This window comes from Barbus barbus, assembly GCF_936440315.1.
Source record: "Barbus barbus genome assembly, chromosome: 7".
Taxonomy (NCBI): domain Eukaryota; kingdom Metazoa; phylum Chordata; class Actinopteri; order Cypriniformes; family Cyprinidae; genus Barbus; species Barbus barbus.
Genome location: NC_136735.1, coordinates 29,629,237 through 29,645,282, shown reverse-complemented (window position 1 = coordinate 29,645,282; position 16,046 = coordinate 29,629,237). Strand labels below are relative to the sequence as shown.

General features: G+C 35.5%; 1 protein-coding gene across 2 annotated transcripts; it reads right to left on the bottom strand.

Annotated features, from left to right (window-relative positions):
• Positions 1-31: 31 nt before the first annotated feature.
• On the bottom strand, positions 32-14,236 carry LOC306873295 (chromosome transmission fidelity protein 18 homolog). 2 transcript variants are annotated; one of them, XM_079422485.1, is made up of 22 exons: positions 14,003-14,236; positions 13,655-13,822; positions 12,986-13,106; positions 12,617-12,842; positions 12,447-12,539; positions 12,300-12,352; positions 11,985-12,126; positions 11,668-11,880; positions 11,033-11,130; positions 10,402-10,525; positions 10,173-10,312; positions 9,834-9,927; positions 9,647-9,745; positions 9,437-9,567; positions 8,721-8,844; positions 8,129-8,353; positions 7,038-7,187; positions 5,077-5,207; positions 2,497-2,641; positions 976-1,092; positions 529-592; positions 32-411 (listed from the first exon to the last, which is right to left on the bottom strand). In XM_079422485.1, the coding sequence occupies exons 1-22, from the start codon at positions 14,088-14,090 to the stop codon at positions 281-283; spliced, it is 2,877 nt and encodes a 958-aa protein (XP_079278611.1). In that variant the 5' UTR covers positions 14,091-14,236; the 3' UTR covers positions 32-280. The 2 variants fall into 2 exon arrangements, with proteins under 2 accessions (XP_079278611.1, XP_079278610.1); XM_079422484.1 differs by having other exon boundaries at positions 63-411; positions 13,655-13,837; positions 14,003-14,205.
• Between the last annotated feature and the right edge of the window lie 1,810 nt (positions 14,237-16,046).

Here is a 16,046-nt window from a genome sequence, read left to right as displayed (position 1 = left end):
AATGTAAATCTGCTTTCTTGTATACGCTTATCATGCCACGACATTAGGAAATAAAAAAAATTAAAAAACCTGTTGTTATTTAGTGAAAACATGTATTTATAAAAGTGTAAGACAACTATACAAGATCACAATAAAAAACAACAAAACAGGAACCAGAGCTTTTTCTTTTTCACACATTGTAGATGCTTGCGTTTTAACTTTACAATACAAGGTTTAGAACATTTTTGATTTTTCATGTATTGATTTAAGGTGGTAAATTAACATTCTCACCCATATCACTTTAAAGTAATTCCCGAATGTAAACGTTTCTGCGCACTGCATTAGACACACCTTCATTGAAACGAAACCATACGTCACTGTTACCCACGGCTTTACCGATATGCACCACTCCAGTTCCTTTGCCATCTTCAGCTGCAGAAAGTGAGATCAGTTCATTTTTAGCATCATTCAAGTTATGCAGAACACTTGTACTGTAATATATTGCACAAGAGTATGAAAAGCATGCACGCATGCATACAAATAACACACTTGTAGTGGTGACCACAGGCTTCTCCTTGGGTGCAATGGCTCGTCCAAAGAAATCCAATTCAGGCTGTAAACATGGAAAGGATAAACAAACAAGTCATCACGTGTGAGCACTTCGACCCTGATCCACTATTAACCCAATTAATTTTGGATTATTATGCAGCATAAGTCAAGCATATGCAAAGAGAGCCAGTATGAGGATATTCGTATAACATGGTGACACAGAATCATTATCTGCAATAATATAAAACTGATTAGTCAAAAAAAAAAGTTTCACACAATGCCAGAATGAAGTTGTGAATCACCGATTCCAGTATTGAATTTGCTATGGTAATATTCAATGGTGGACTGCACTTAAGGAAAATACATTTTAAAATGGGATTTTTATGAGTATAGGAGGTTTAAGGACAGATGTAAAGGACTTAAGGTGGTTTAATATAGATGCTTTACCCTGCTTTCCACCACAGTCTGTTTAACGATGTTCTCCAGCCTCTGCTGATGGTTCCTGCTTGTTTGTTTCTTCACTTCTGTTTTCTTCTCCTCTGGCACCTTATTAACTGCCTCTGTCTGAACACACAGAACAAATACTTTGCAATCTGCACAATCCTGTTTATGAAACACGATTGTCTACAGCTCTGCATATTATACGTTGTATAGTTGTTGGGGCTTAACATCTGCCCAAGTATACATGATAATGCATAAAGGATTAAATACATGTCTTTCACTGCTGTCTAGTGTCCATACTAGATGAAGTCAAGATACAATTATATTATATATGTCTGTTAGTCCAACTTCACAAAAAAAATCAGACTAGTACAACTGTAGTTGAACAAAACGGCAAACATTTCCAAAGTCATGATGTTACAGTCCAACTGAAAACGATCAAAGTGCATGTAAAAGTATTTCATGTTTACACTATAAATGAGTGGCGAGACAAATGGTGCGGTGTCTATGAGTGGGTATTAGTTGCATTTAAATTATTTTAAAAACACAAAAAAATTATTTTAAAGACATGCACAAAAAAAATACAACCATACAAAATAAACAAACAACATACTTGCAATCAAAGCATCAAAATTTCTGAAAAAAAAACCCCTCATATAACAGATATAATTCACTTTTTAGGAGTACCTAAATAATAAATACATAAGAAAGATTAATGAGGCCAAGTACAGGGATATCCTGGACGAAAACCTTCTCCAGAGTGCTCAGGACCTCAGACTGGGCCGAAGGTTTACCTTCCAACAAGACAACGACCCTAAGCACACAGCTAAAATAACGAAGGAGTGGCTTCACAATAACTCCGTGACTGTTCTTGAATGGCCCAGCCAGAGCCCTGACTTAAACCCAATTGAGCATCTCTGGAGAGACCTAAAATTGGCTGTCCACCAACGTTTACCATCCAACCTGACAGAACTGGAGAGGATCTGCAAGGAGGAATGGCAGAGGATCCCCAAATCCAGGTGTGAAAAACTTGTTGCATCTCTCCCAAAAAGACTCATGGCTGTATTAGATCAAAAGGATGCTTCTACTAAATACTGAGCAAAGGGTCTGAATACTTAGGACCATGTGATATTTCAGTTTTTCTTTTTTAATAAATCTGCACAAATGTCAACAATTCTGTGTTTTTCTGTCAATATGGGGTGCTGTGTGTATATTAATGAGGAAAAAAATGAACTTAAATGATTTTAGCAAATGGCTGCAATATAACAGAGTGAAAAATTTAAGGGGGTCGGAATACTTTCCATACCCACTGTATGTATGTATATGTATATATATATATATATATATATATATATATATATATATATATATATATATATATATTTTTTTTTTTATTTTTTTTTTTTTCAAATATTTTATATATTATGTAATTTATAAATATTATTTAAAATAATATTGTAGTAATACATATTTATGATATTATGTAAAAGTGCATATTTGTGCACAGGCTGTGTGTGTGAATTTTACCTTGTGTGGGTTTCGTTTCTGCTGGGCCTTCTCCACCCTCCTCATCCTCTCCAGTTCTGTCTCCCTGGCAATCAGCTGCTTCACCTGATAGGTTAACTGCCTCCGGGGAGGCAAACCCGGAAAATGCACCACATCTTCTACATTGCTGTGGAAACACACACAGGTCATTTGAATGTACAACAAGCCCATGAAAACAGATAAATATAATGACAGCACAAACCATAACATTTTATTATTGGGCACTACTCCAAAGAGAACCCAAACAAGGGAATCTAACAAGGAGGGATATAAATGAAGATGAGATGGTTTAAAGAGTGGAAAGCGGGTGAGCTAACTAATCCGTCTTACTCAGAAGGTAAAACATTCTTCCAGGAATAGAAGTAAATTAAACAATATGTGCAATACACACAAGCAGATGAAAATCCAAAAGCAGGATTAGCAGGGTATTCCTGGTCACGTACACAAAGTCATTTCTCTAGGACAGTTGGAGAATGTTGTTAAAAAAAACATGCTGCAGTTCACACGTTTGTGTGTTTGTTCGTTCCCATATATTATGTTGTTTTTGCTGTTTTCACACTAAAATCAAATGGTCCTTCCATTTCTAGAGAAGACAGCAATGAAAGGTTGCCAGTGAAAGCTGGATAAAATCCAGATACTTCAATATCTCTATGCTGCTGATATGCCATTGCATCTCACATTTAAACATCAAAAACTATTTCACATATATGGAAATGTTTCTGTGTATTGGCAGGATTGAGCAATAAAGATTTGGATTACATTGACAACATGGTATGTCAAAATAGCACAATAATTACAAAAGCGAGAAGTGATCGTTTCTTTCATGCAGGTCTCCTCTGATGAAAGCTGGTTTATAATGCTGAACCATTTCTCCTCAATGCAATGAAAATGCTGTTAGCTTTCATTGTCATTCATCATTTGGCATGGGAATCGAGCAGTCCTCAGTCCGTCTTGTTATTTTCCAGTGGCATGGCTTCAGTGTGGTTACTCAGCGCTTGCTGAAGCAGAGCTTGATAAGAGATGGCGGGAAGATACAGGAAGGCATAAACAAGCAGAAGCAGCAGCAGGGCGACCAGCAGAGGAATCCCCCAATCAGACGTGACCAGCGTCTCCTCGCAGCGGGCCTGCAGGAATGACTGCTGCATGATTCTACCGCACCAATCACAGAGAGAACACAAACACACGTGAATATCAATAAGAAACTTCTGAAAAATGTTATGCATCTAGATTATATCTCCCTATCTAATCTAGACTAGTAGGGATGGATTCATTTTTATTCAATATTATTCCAAAAAGCTGTTATTTTGAACTGTTTCAATGCAAAACACTGATTCTGGGGTCATATAATAAATATCATGTAAAAAAAAAAAAAAAAAAAAAAAAAAAAAAAAAAAAAGTTGACAAATGTCTACAGCAAAGAATTAAGAAATATTACTGCGTTACAAACTATTAAGTGTATTTAGTGTATTTTTAGTGAATACACTACATTTTTAACAAAAATGTTAAACTAAAAACAGTAAGAAATGACCAGTAAAGAACTTAATTTATTCAGAAAGGATGTTTTAACTGCATTAAGAATTCTGAAAAAATGCAACATGGTTTCCACAAAAAATTTAAACACAATGTAATGCGACATTGAAGACTGGAGAAATGGCTGCTGAAAATTCAGCAGGAATTAATCAAATTTTAAAATATATCAAAATAGAAAACAGCTTTTTTTAAACTGTAATACTATTTTACAAAATTTATATTTTTACTGCATTTCTTACTGCAAATACCTGTACATGTGGCCTTGGTGAGCATAAGAGACTTCTTTTAAAAAACCCAAACTTTTTGAACAGTAGTGGATGTACCATCACCATTTCATTAGACATTAGCCATATCAGAATCAGCCATTGAACAACTAATACTGATCAACCATTACTAGACTATGCTAGTCTTTTTTACAGAAATTCAAACTAACAAACACTGCAAAAACTTGAATGCTCAATGAATAAGAGGCAGACGTACAGGATGAACAGAGATGCTCTTCTGTTCCAGCTTGAACTCACCGTCTGAAAACCAGTCCAATAGCCCAAATTGTTCCCTTGCTTATCTTCTCACTCCTGGTTTTTATCCACCTTTAGCTCCATCAAGCAGACTTTTGAAGGTTCAGCAGCAAGTGCTCCACGCATGACTGTCAAAGCTTGTGTATGAACATTGTCGGCATAACTTCCAATCAATGTGAGTGGTAGGACACGGTAAGCCACAGAGAGGATTGTAGATCTTTTTATACACTTGCGTGATGAACATGTGCATACATGCATGAGGCAAGTAACAAAAACATACAAGTTCTCATCTGAGAGAATTGCCAAAGTGAAACAGAGGACGGAGCATAATAAAAAAGGGAAGAGTAGGGGAGGGAGAGACAATAATCTGGAGGCGCAGCCTAATCTCTCATAAATCGTGACGAACAGGTAAACATACAGAATCTCTCAGCGCAGTGAAAAGTGCCAACAGAACAATATGATGAATGAGTCTGTAGATCAGGGTAATGTTGTTTGGTTATGTGCATGTACTCACGGCTCCAGCACATAAATGTACTGTCCCTCTGGTGTGCGGTCCTGTCTATAGGTCAGGTTATAGTTGATCATGGTGTCAATCAAATCATAGAGCTGCTGCTTCTCCCTAGTGCTGTAAAGCTGAGGGTTGACCTGTAAGAAACACATCACATGATTCACAAAGCTGCATTTATTCTAAATAACAGTTTTCTGTTTTAATATATTTTAAAATGTAATTTATTCCTGTGATGACAAAGCTGAATTTCAGCATCATTACTCAAATCTTCAGTGTCACATAGGGTGACCACCTGGCAATAGATCTGTTGCGGGACAGTAGATGTGATTTTGCGGGACACGTGTGAGACATTTACTACCTTTATGCCATTTAAATACTGATTTACATTACATCCATTGTCTTGTGCGCCGATTTATGTTTCTGCCGGTGGATGCCCATTGCCCACACTCCTGGTTGCGCTTCTGGCAACATTAAATCCAGGAGAGAGTATAACTTTTGAGTGCACACACGTAGGCCTAATGTCTGATCGAGAAAGTGAGCGCATCTGTTTTGTGTGAGAGTGAAAAGAATCCTGCGAGGGGAGACATTTGTTGAGACATTACAACAATGTGCTCTGGAGACTTGTCATTAAAATAACGCATATAGAAAACGCCTCAACTAACTATTAAAATAACAAGAAAATCGTGTCTGAAAGCTGCAATCGTTTTTTTTAAATGAAAGGAGAATATTGTGTTTTTCCGTGTGTGCTCGACCATTTCTGACGGTGGTGCTCGAGCACTTGATGAGGTCCGCACATCCTTTGCGCCGTCATTATCAGCGGAAAAACCCCTCTCTACAACTGCATCAGTTGGCTATATTCACAGCTAGAACACGACGGCTGTGCAAATGGATTTTTAAATGCCAGTCACAGTTTTTAATGTATTTCTTATTTTGGTATTTCAATTTCTGGGATGAAAAAAAATACAGAATACATAATTGAAATGCGGGCGCAGCTTGCGTCTTGTGGGACGCGAGACAAAGCTCCCAATTTCAGGACACCCTAGACTGTGGTCACCCTAGACTGTCACATGATCCTTCAGAAATCATTCTAATATGCTGATTTGGCGCTCAAGAAACATTTCTTAATATTTTATTAGTGTTGAAAACAGTTGTGCTGACAGCCTTGTGGGCAGCGCACTGACATATAGCGCCACTGCTCTCCGGGAATCCCGAGTTCGAATCCCGGCTCGTGGACCTTTCCCAAATCCTCTCCCCTCTCTTTCTCCCACTTCGCTTCCCCCAAAAAAGAAAACAGTTGTGCTGCTTAATATTTTTGTGGTAACTGATTTTTTTTGTTGTTGTTTTAGCAGTCTTTGATGAATAGAAACTTTAAAAGAACAGGGTTTATTTGAAATGGAAACCTTTTGTTTGGAAACATTACAGCATTGTTTATGTGTCACTTTTATTCAATTTAATGTGTCCTTGCTCATTAAAAGTTTAATTTATTTTATTAGATTTTTGTTTTTTTTACCTTTTTTCTGACCCCAAACATTTTGAACAGTTGTGTATCTTAAAGGGCAGCATAATAAGAAATATATACTAGTCAACAAATATTTTATTCAAAAGTGGATCAAAACCATTCATCAAGTTGTCCCAAAACATAAAACCAAAACGCCTTCTTGTCTTAGGACAACTTTGATGAACATTTTTGATACACTTTAACGTTGACTACTGTAGATAAGTATACTTCCAGTTGTGTGAACAAGTGTTCACTACTATGATGCTGTCTAACTAGGCAGCTCACTAGGGTTTAGAAACAACTGTCAACTTATTTGCATGCACACTGGAAAAGATTTTCAGAAATTGCTATTAAACTTCACAAATAATTACACAGAAGTGGCATAACAGAAACATGTAAACACACACAAATAAAAATAGTACTTTCTTGTCAAATACTTAAAAAATATAAAATAAAAAAAATCTCTCACCGGCCGCAGTTTGGGGGAGATGAGCTCCAGGAGAAGGCTGATGATGTCCAAACAGAGACTGCTCATAGAAATACGGCTCTGTACAGCGGGTGGGATCTCGTTCAACATGGCAAGCAGGGCGTTCTTGGTGTGCTGGCTTTTAGTGAAAGCCTAGAAATAAACGTATAGGAGTTTATTATCATTATATAAAGATGTAACCCTATCTGATATCAGCAAACCCAGACACACAAAATCATTTAATGTGTTAGAGAATGTGCCAATGTTAACAATGCTGCTGCAATTGACTGTAGCGTCTTTAACTTTTTAAATAAAGGAGTTCATAAGCATACTCATGTTTACTTCCATATCAAAATTGGTATTGAGAACTGCTAAACTGCTGTCAACTCCAATCATGGTACATATGATATGCAATCTGTTTTAGCATGGAAATAAATATGATTCGTAGCTTAAAATTAAATTACAGGACTTTCAAGGACTTTTCACTCACTACTTTTTTGGTTTTCGAGGACTACAATCTGAAATTAAATTTTTCTAACAAATTATATTTTAAATTCTACAAATGGTAAACAGCTAAATATACTAATAAAACAAAAAGGTACAAATAAAGCACATGCAAAGTATGCAATGACTGTGGCCACATTAACATTAAGTGGAACATTAAGTGCATTAAACATCTTTAAGTGCATAGCAGAGCATGTGCAAAGTCATAAATGTCTTACAAAGGTTTATAAAAAGATGCATAAAAAAAAGCATTCAATTAGTAAAATCATTGTAAAGCATAAACATTTTTGTAAAGCACTGTAACTAGTTATAAAATAATTTCAAGATTCTCTGATGAATGGAAAGTTCAAAAGAAATGTCTTCACTGTAATATTTCATCATATTTGAATGAATCCATGCTGAATAAAGTACTAATTTTGTTCAAAAGAAAAAAGATAGGAGACAATGGAGACTCATGAGGGCAGTGTTTTGAGGTTTTATGGTCAAGTGTGTAACTGGGACAGAGTGCTTTCATTTGATGAAAGGTAGAAAGGGAACGGATAGGACAATAGGGTATTAAGGATTGCATTCCTGATATTGCATTCTCTCACCTCGTAGTGACTGTGTGGATAACTGATGCGTGGGACCGAGTTTGCGGCATATAGGTGGTGGAAGGCAGCGGGCAGGAAAGGGAAATAGCGCATGAGCGAATAGTTCTGTCCGTGTAATACGCACTCATTCAACAGGTCAGAGAAACACATCCAGTCAAGACCTGCGCACACACCCAACATCCCAGGGTCCTTCAGCTTCATGCTGAGGAAGTTATCATACAGGCCCTATGGAAGAGAGAGCGTGAATATTTTTGGTTTATAGTTTTAAATGGATTTTGCAGAATATTGAAAGGAAGAAAAAGAAAGACTTTTCAGGCTGAAGAAAAAAAATTGCAAAAAGAAATTAGTGAAGTTTTTAAGTGACAAAACATTTAGAGGTCAATAAAATAATTACACTTTCTGGTTGTCAAACATTACAGACACAGGACCATATTTATTTGTGATAAACTACTGTGACATTTTGGTATCTTAAGCAAAGAAATTAAAGCATTTTAAGTGTGATTTATGTGTCTGAATGCTTTTTGTGGCCACGATTCAAGTTTTTCATACTCCTTCTCAAATGAAGCCCAAAGCAGAGCATGTCTATCATTACCTGTGTGAGTTTCTCATGCTCTCCATTAGATGAGACCAAATGTAAGATGTGCTGAAGCCTTTGTGTGCCATCTTTAGGTCCCGCCTCGTCAAAACCACCAAAAGGATCTCCACCAATCCGCTTCCTAAATCACCACAATAGCAAACAATTACAGAGGTCATAAACTGAAGGATGCAGTAATTAGTGACACAATCTGATAAAACATAAAATTTAAAAACACCATCTAACCAAAAAATACTCCCCACCTCCCCCTTAATTATTTTAAGTTTGTCGTTTAAATTTAATATGAATGGAATGAAAACATTTTCAAATAAAATTTTCAAGTAACATTTTATCCCAAAAATCAGATGAACACAAAACAAAAAATACATACTATTTGTCATTATGAGAAAAATAGAAAAATCAATTTTTAGGATTTTGTTGAATAGGGAAATAAATTAAAAACAAGAAATCCGTGAAACAAGTGAAAACAGGTGAATTTTTAAAAACATGTATATACACCATTACAAATATTTCAACTAAACCCTGTAGTCCCTTCCATCAATAAGAGGTCATAAATATGCAAGAATGAACAATGTTAAAGAACTTAAAAGATTCTGTTTAAAACAGTAACGCAATATCATGCTTTTATTAAGATAACTCATTCAAAGATTTTGAAGGGAGGGCTGTGTGAAAAGAGCATGTGCTTGACTATTGCATATTTTGTTTTGCAGTACCTTTTCAGTCGAGGAAGCTGAAAGATTTCCTGCCAAACTGTGAAAAGTCCCTTGTTTTTGTCTTTCAATCCCACGGAGACTGAATTGACACTGCGCTGATCTAAGTGCTTCTGTCCACGACTGTGTAAAAACTGCACACACAAACATTTGCATAAGCAAACCCATTTCAATTTTAATTCTGGCATGTTTTTTAGCACACATCTCCCTCACCTGTAATGTGTTGATGCAAGCACGGATGTCATTGTCAGTTTTCTCACACAAGGCCATCAGAGTACCAGTATCTGCTTTCATACCCTGCCGCCTTGTGATCTGTAATCAGAAACAACAGCATGCATGGGTCCACATTCAGACATTTACAAAATCATATTGGAGATATGTGAGTGCATGTGCATATCACCTCTGCTAGTCTTTGAGCTAAGCGGGAGGGCAGAGTCTGGGGAAAGGCCAATAGGAAAGCTTGTTGTCTCAGCGGCCTCAGAGCTGGAACATACCTGACAAGAGTTTTAAAAAATTGGTTTTATTAAAGTAAACCTTTTCACATGAAAATACGGCATTTTTTGTATTGATTTTCCAGTCGTAATTTACATTGTGAAGGTGATGCACAACAAAAATCAAATGTTCAGAAATTTTGTTGGACATTATTTGTGTTTTCTGAAAGTTGAATGGGTCACTGAAAAAAAATAAAATTTAAATCCTACCAAAATGTTTACTTATGCCACTTAAACATGGGACTTACAGGTCATTGCAGATGCAGATGATTGGTCTAAGAAGCACAGATTGCTTCTTCTTTTTCTTTTTCAAGGCATTAACACCTGACTCCTCTCCTTCTCTGCTATCCTTCCGGTTCAATGTCGCCAATAAGATATTAATGGCAGCCTGAGCCAATAAGAAAAAATTGAGAAGCAGCTCCAATTAGACAAGGCACTGAATTAAAAGTAAACAATAAAACTGAAAGCAGGTCTTACAGCAGGAGCTCCATCAATTTCATCTATAATAAGGCAGTTGGGCTTTTCATTGGCTCCCAGGACTGACTTCATCTGTGTTGCGGTATCAATACGTTTCTGGAAGAGCTCTGCACTGCGGTCATCGCTAAGAAGAGAATAGCGCTATCAGCTTGTGAGTCTCAACATTTGTGTGTGACCCTGGACCACAAAGTGTCAATTTTTCGAAATTGAGATGTATCACCTGAAAGCTGAATAAATAAGCTTTTCATTGGTGTATGGTTTGTTAGGATCAGACAATACTTGGCCGAGATACAACTATTTAAAAATCTGGAATCTGAGGGTGCAAAAAAAATCGAAATATTGAGAAAATCGCCTTTAAAGTTGTCCAAATGAAGTTCTTAGCAATGCATATTTACTAATCAAAAATGACGTTTTGATATATTTATGGTAAGAAATTTACAAAATATCTTCATGGAACAATGATTTTTGGCATAAAAGAAAAATTTATGATTTTGACCCATACAATCGATGTATTTTTGGCTATTGCTACAAATATACCCCAGCGACTTAAGACTGGTTTTGTGGTCCAGGGTCTCATATGTGGATACTTCTACTTCAAGATTCATTACAATCAGGGCTTGCATCCTCTTACCTAGCGTTGATTTCGACTACATTGTAACCAGCATGCTTTGCGATAATGTGTGCAAGTGTGGTTTTCCCAAGTCCAGGAGGACCTGATAACAGTGCCACCTGTGTAGTATGACACACACAGTTAAACAACTTACATTTAACATGGTAATAATAAGAATTGCACACCTCTTGGCATTACATTCACTACTTCTCTAATGGCGAAATCATGCATCATTGAGCTTATGTTCACATTTTACAATGAAAATCACCTATTCACTGTCAAACATCAAATCAAATAATTGGAAAATAATTTGGTAAATTTAGTGACCTAAGTTCAAAATTTTAAATACTTTTCTAAATATGAATTAAGAATGTCACGTATTTGTTAGCTTATAAATCTATAAACAATATTAAATATACTAACAATAAAAACATATACATATATTTTAATATATAAAATTAACATTACATAATTTAAATATTTAAATCTTATAAGAAAATCTACACAAAAAATTGAAAAATAAAAACCATTAAATCTAAAACTTCTAAATAATTCCAAACCTCAAGTACAAATAGAAAAAGCTTTATTTATACAAATCTAAACCTAATAAAAAAAATAATAATTTAAATCTGTTGTGACTGCTTAGTTTTACTCGCCTTAAATTTAGGTCTTTTGTACTGGTCGAGCTCAGCCTCTAGTATCTCTTCTGTCATTTGGGACTTGGTTTTGAAACGCTGGGACTGGTTCTGGTTTTGAGCGTTCGTGAAATTCGATCTGATGTCTGCAGGGGCCGAATGGGGTTTCCTCTCTCGCCCAAAGACCACAGTGTCCCAGAGCTTCAGCCACTTCAGCAGACAGCGATTAGTAAACTACATAGACAAACATAAATAATTACAAGGAAAATTCATGCCAATATCCTTTATTTTCAATTACAGAGGTTAGTTTTCAAATGAACAGTGTGTCTATGACTCACATCATCACTGAGTAGATCAGTATAGTGCTGTGGCGAGAACTGATCCACCCACAGCCGCGAGGACGAGCCTTCATCTTCCCCACTATCACCATCCACACCAGAGTCTGCCTGCTCTTCTGCAAGAAGCTCTGAATCTATACCACTAAAACATCATTATGAGTAAAAGGAATAGTTCAGCCAAATATGGAGATTTGCTGAAAATGAACTCACCCTCAGGCCATCCAAGATGAAATAAGTTTGTTTCTTCATTAGAAGAGATTTGGAAAAAATGGCCTGAGGCTGAGGGACTAATAAAAAATACAAACAAAATGTCACCTATTCATGAGCTCTGTCAATCTTTGGGACTCCTCCATCACTTGCCGATGGCGCTGAAAAAAAAAAAAAAAAAAAAAAGACCAATTCAGACAGATTTCCTCCAAACCATTCATGTAGGTTTGTTCGCATGTGCACACATATTCTTACTCTCTCTGCAATTTGTTCTTTCAATACTTCTATGGGAACCGCTAACAGTCCTAGTCCATTCAGCGAGTTACGGAAGGCTCTAGGGTCCGGTGCCTGAGAAAACAATAAATAAACGTCACACAATGTATTCCAGCAAGCTGTCAAGTAAAATTACTGGTGGGGTCCAAAACCTTCTCCTCATCCTCTTTCTTCTTAAGGTAGACTCTGTTTCCCATGGAGTCTGTGACGGTTATGTAATCTCCGATTGCAGGGGGCCGTTTCTGGGCATGGCGTCTTGCTGCGGTAACCCGCTTCGGTGACTCCTGCAATGAAGCCAGTCCACTAATATCTAACACATTGGTTGTTATTTTTGTGGCTGCTGGTCTATCTGGACTCAGCGTCAGAGAAAATGAAGGCCTGTAAAAAGATTATTTATTTATTTTTAAATACTAATAATTTAAATTTGAATACACTCAACAATCAATGACTGTAATGTTATGATGAGAAATGTGTTCCATGCAGCAGTACAGTTTAACTGTGATGTGCACAAAGACTTTTACCCATCTCTTGCTGGTCTGTCGTAAACCTCTGGGGAAGATGGAGGGGTGATGTCCTCACCATTTTCAACACCAAACTCCAGCTTTTTTGCCACATCTTGTCTTCTTTTCTTAGGTTTAGGAGCTTTGAGAAAAAAATCATTTTTTTAATGAGAAGAAATTAATACATTTATCCAGCAATGATGCATTCAATTGATCAAAAGTTAGAATAAAAACATAATATTACGAAAATAAAAATGACTAAAATAAAATAATTACTGTTCTTTTGAACTTTCTATTCATCATAGAATCCTGAAAAAGACGTCTCATGGTTTCCACACAACATTATGCAGCACAACTCTTTTCAACACTGATGATTATAATAAATGTTACTTAAGCTCAAAATCAGCATACTGGAATGATTTCTGAAGGATCATTGAAGACTGGAATAATTCAGCTTTGCTATTACATTAATAAATTACATATTAAAACATATTACAATAGAAAAGTTATTTTAAATATCACAATATTACTGTTTTGACTGTATTTCTGATCAATTAAATGCAGTCTTGGTGAGCATACAAGACTTCTTTCAAAACCAAGAAAAAAATCTTACTGACATCAAACTTTTGAATGATAGTGTAGCTCTGAATTATTATATAATTACATGAAAATTCAATGTAATGCACTCACTCAGAGATTCCTCCTCCTCACATACTGGAGGTGAGATGCTCTCAGGACACGGTTTATTTACTGATTTTCTCAATGGCACATCACCGGACACAATGGCTTCCTCAAACGTCTGTGGAATCAGCTTCTTATCGCGGAACTCAGACACTTTTGCACTTGAAGGATGTTCACCTACACACATGGATCCTTTTCAGGCAAGAGCAATGGCATTCAGATACTATATTCTATTCTTCAGAGAATACCATGGAATATATCTTAGACATGACACAGAAAACTAAACTAGCTTTAAATACATTTAGGAGGAGCAGTCATAGCATCAGAGAGAGACATTAACATCTCTGTCTAACTTACGCTCCATTTCAGCCATAACTTCCAATTCATCCGCAAACTGTTGTTCAAAATCATCTTCAATCCCGTACATTTCATCATATTCGTCCATGTTTGCGGTCTCTTAAATGTTTTGGCAGGAAATGTACAGGCAACCTGATATATAAATGAACAAGTAGGCGAGCGTACACTGACAACAGAAATTTTCGCGCAAAGTTTTTGTGTGCGTAAATGTACTTCCGGTTCCGACCTACATCCGCTCGATAAAAGTCCTTGGCTGTATCCGAAATCGCCCCCTATACCCTCAAATAGTGCACTATTTGAGGGGACGGCCATTTTAAGTGGTGTTCGAAACCTTAGTGGATGTTCTCGAGTGCACTCATTCAATCCCACAATCTGCACATTTCTGCAAACATAAAAATTGTTATATATCTTAGCTCAGCTATTTTAAACTGTTTGATTACATTCTATGGTTACTATTATGCATATTTAAAAAAACTAATGTAACATTGATAAGAACACTGAGATAAAAAAAAAACTCAACATTTCAAAATTGTTACTTTTTTGTAAAATTTATATCAATGCTACGAGTATTACAACGTCATTATTGTCATTTTTTCTAATATTTGAATTTTTAATTTAGTGCTATATTTTGTCATTCCAACATTTTATTGTCATTTTCACTAACAACTGCCACTGGATTATATTGTAAACCTAATTTCACCATTATCCCACCGGTCACTATTGTGACCATCAACATGTTTACTCACTCTCTGACCACACTCAACAAAACTAAATATATGCAAATGCATACATTAATACTAGACACCCTAAAGATAATGTGTTCCAAAAATCTTTGTCATGTCTTTATGTTAACATACTTTACCAGCCTTTCATTTTGTAGCTTTGATGCTGTTATCATCATCTCAAGGTGCAAACAGGAAATAAACTGCTCTGGTCATGTGACACTAATGATGTGAAACTGCACATATGTACTTGAGACCCTTTATTTTTTCCATATTTGCAGGAAGTGCACTAAAACATCAGTCAGTAAAGTTTTTAGAGCTTTATGAATGGTGGGATTAAATGAGTTAAAACACATTTAATTGGTTTAAATGTTCTACATGTTTTAATTACATAATTTGTTGGCTATAATAATGTTTTTTTTTACCTTGTACACCCTTGTTGTTTAGTTTAATTTTAAGTATTTCTTATTTTTATTTATTTATTTATTTGTGTGTTATTTTATTTATTTATTTTTTGCCAGAGCTTTAATGTATGTGTACAAAGAATGTTTATTAACTTAAGTAAAGAGACAGCTAGCCCAGATGACATTATCACTCTGTATATCGCAATCAGTTTAGTTATACAGGCTAGGTAGAATGTATAATTATTATGCTTTAAATAACTATGTTGAGAAAACGACTTAACATACAAAGTCATACATATGTTTCAGTAGTATTTCTTAATTTTAATGAAGTACTTACTTTACTTTACTTTTGTCATTTAGCAGACGCTTTTGTCCAAAGCGACTTACAAATAAGAAAAAGTAACTAAAACTAAAAAGTTACAACTCTATAAATACTATCTACCCACATATTTAAGAAAATAAAGAAATTAAATAAAATTAACACATGCATATAACAACAACATTTCAATAATAAACATATCAATGAAAAAAATTAATAAAAAGCTACTACTATCCCTTGCCGGTGTCCCTGCCAGGTGGAGTCGCACGGTAGAGTCGATGGTCTTTACACTCTTTACTTTTTTACTTTTGTCATTTAGCAGACGCTTTTGTCCAAAGCGACTTACAAATAAGAAAAAGTAACTAAAACTAAAGAGTTACAACTCTATAAATACTATCTACCCACATATTTAAGAAAATAAAGAAATGAAATAAAATTAACACATGCATATAACAACAACATTTCAATAATAAACAATTATTATATTAATAATAAAGTAAGTAATAAATAATTAAGTAAGTAATAAAACATTACTTGTTCCGAAGACACTGAAATTGCAGAAAAATGTATTTTGCCCACTTAATAAACAGAGAGAATAT

Excerpts from the sequence above, each read along its gene's own strand:
- LOC306873295 (XM_079422484.1), bottom strand. The coding sequence starts at position 14,090 with ATGGACGAATATGATGAAATGTACGGGATTGAAGATGATTTTGAACAA. Across the intron at positions 10,526-11,032 it reads GTAGTCGAAATCAACGCTAG|CGATGACCGCAGTGCAGAGC; the intron begins GTAAGAGGATGC and ends TTCTCTTCTTAG. Across the intron at positions 2,642-5,076 it reads TACATTTATGTGCTGGAGCC|CAATGTAGAAGATGTGGTGC; the intron begins GTGAGTACATGC and ends GTGTTTCCACAG.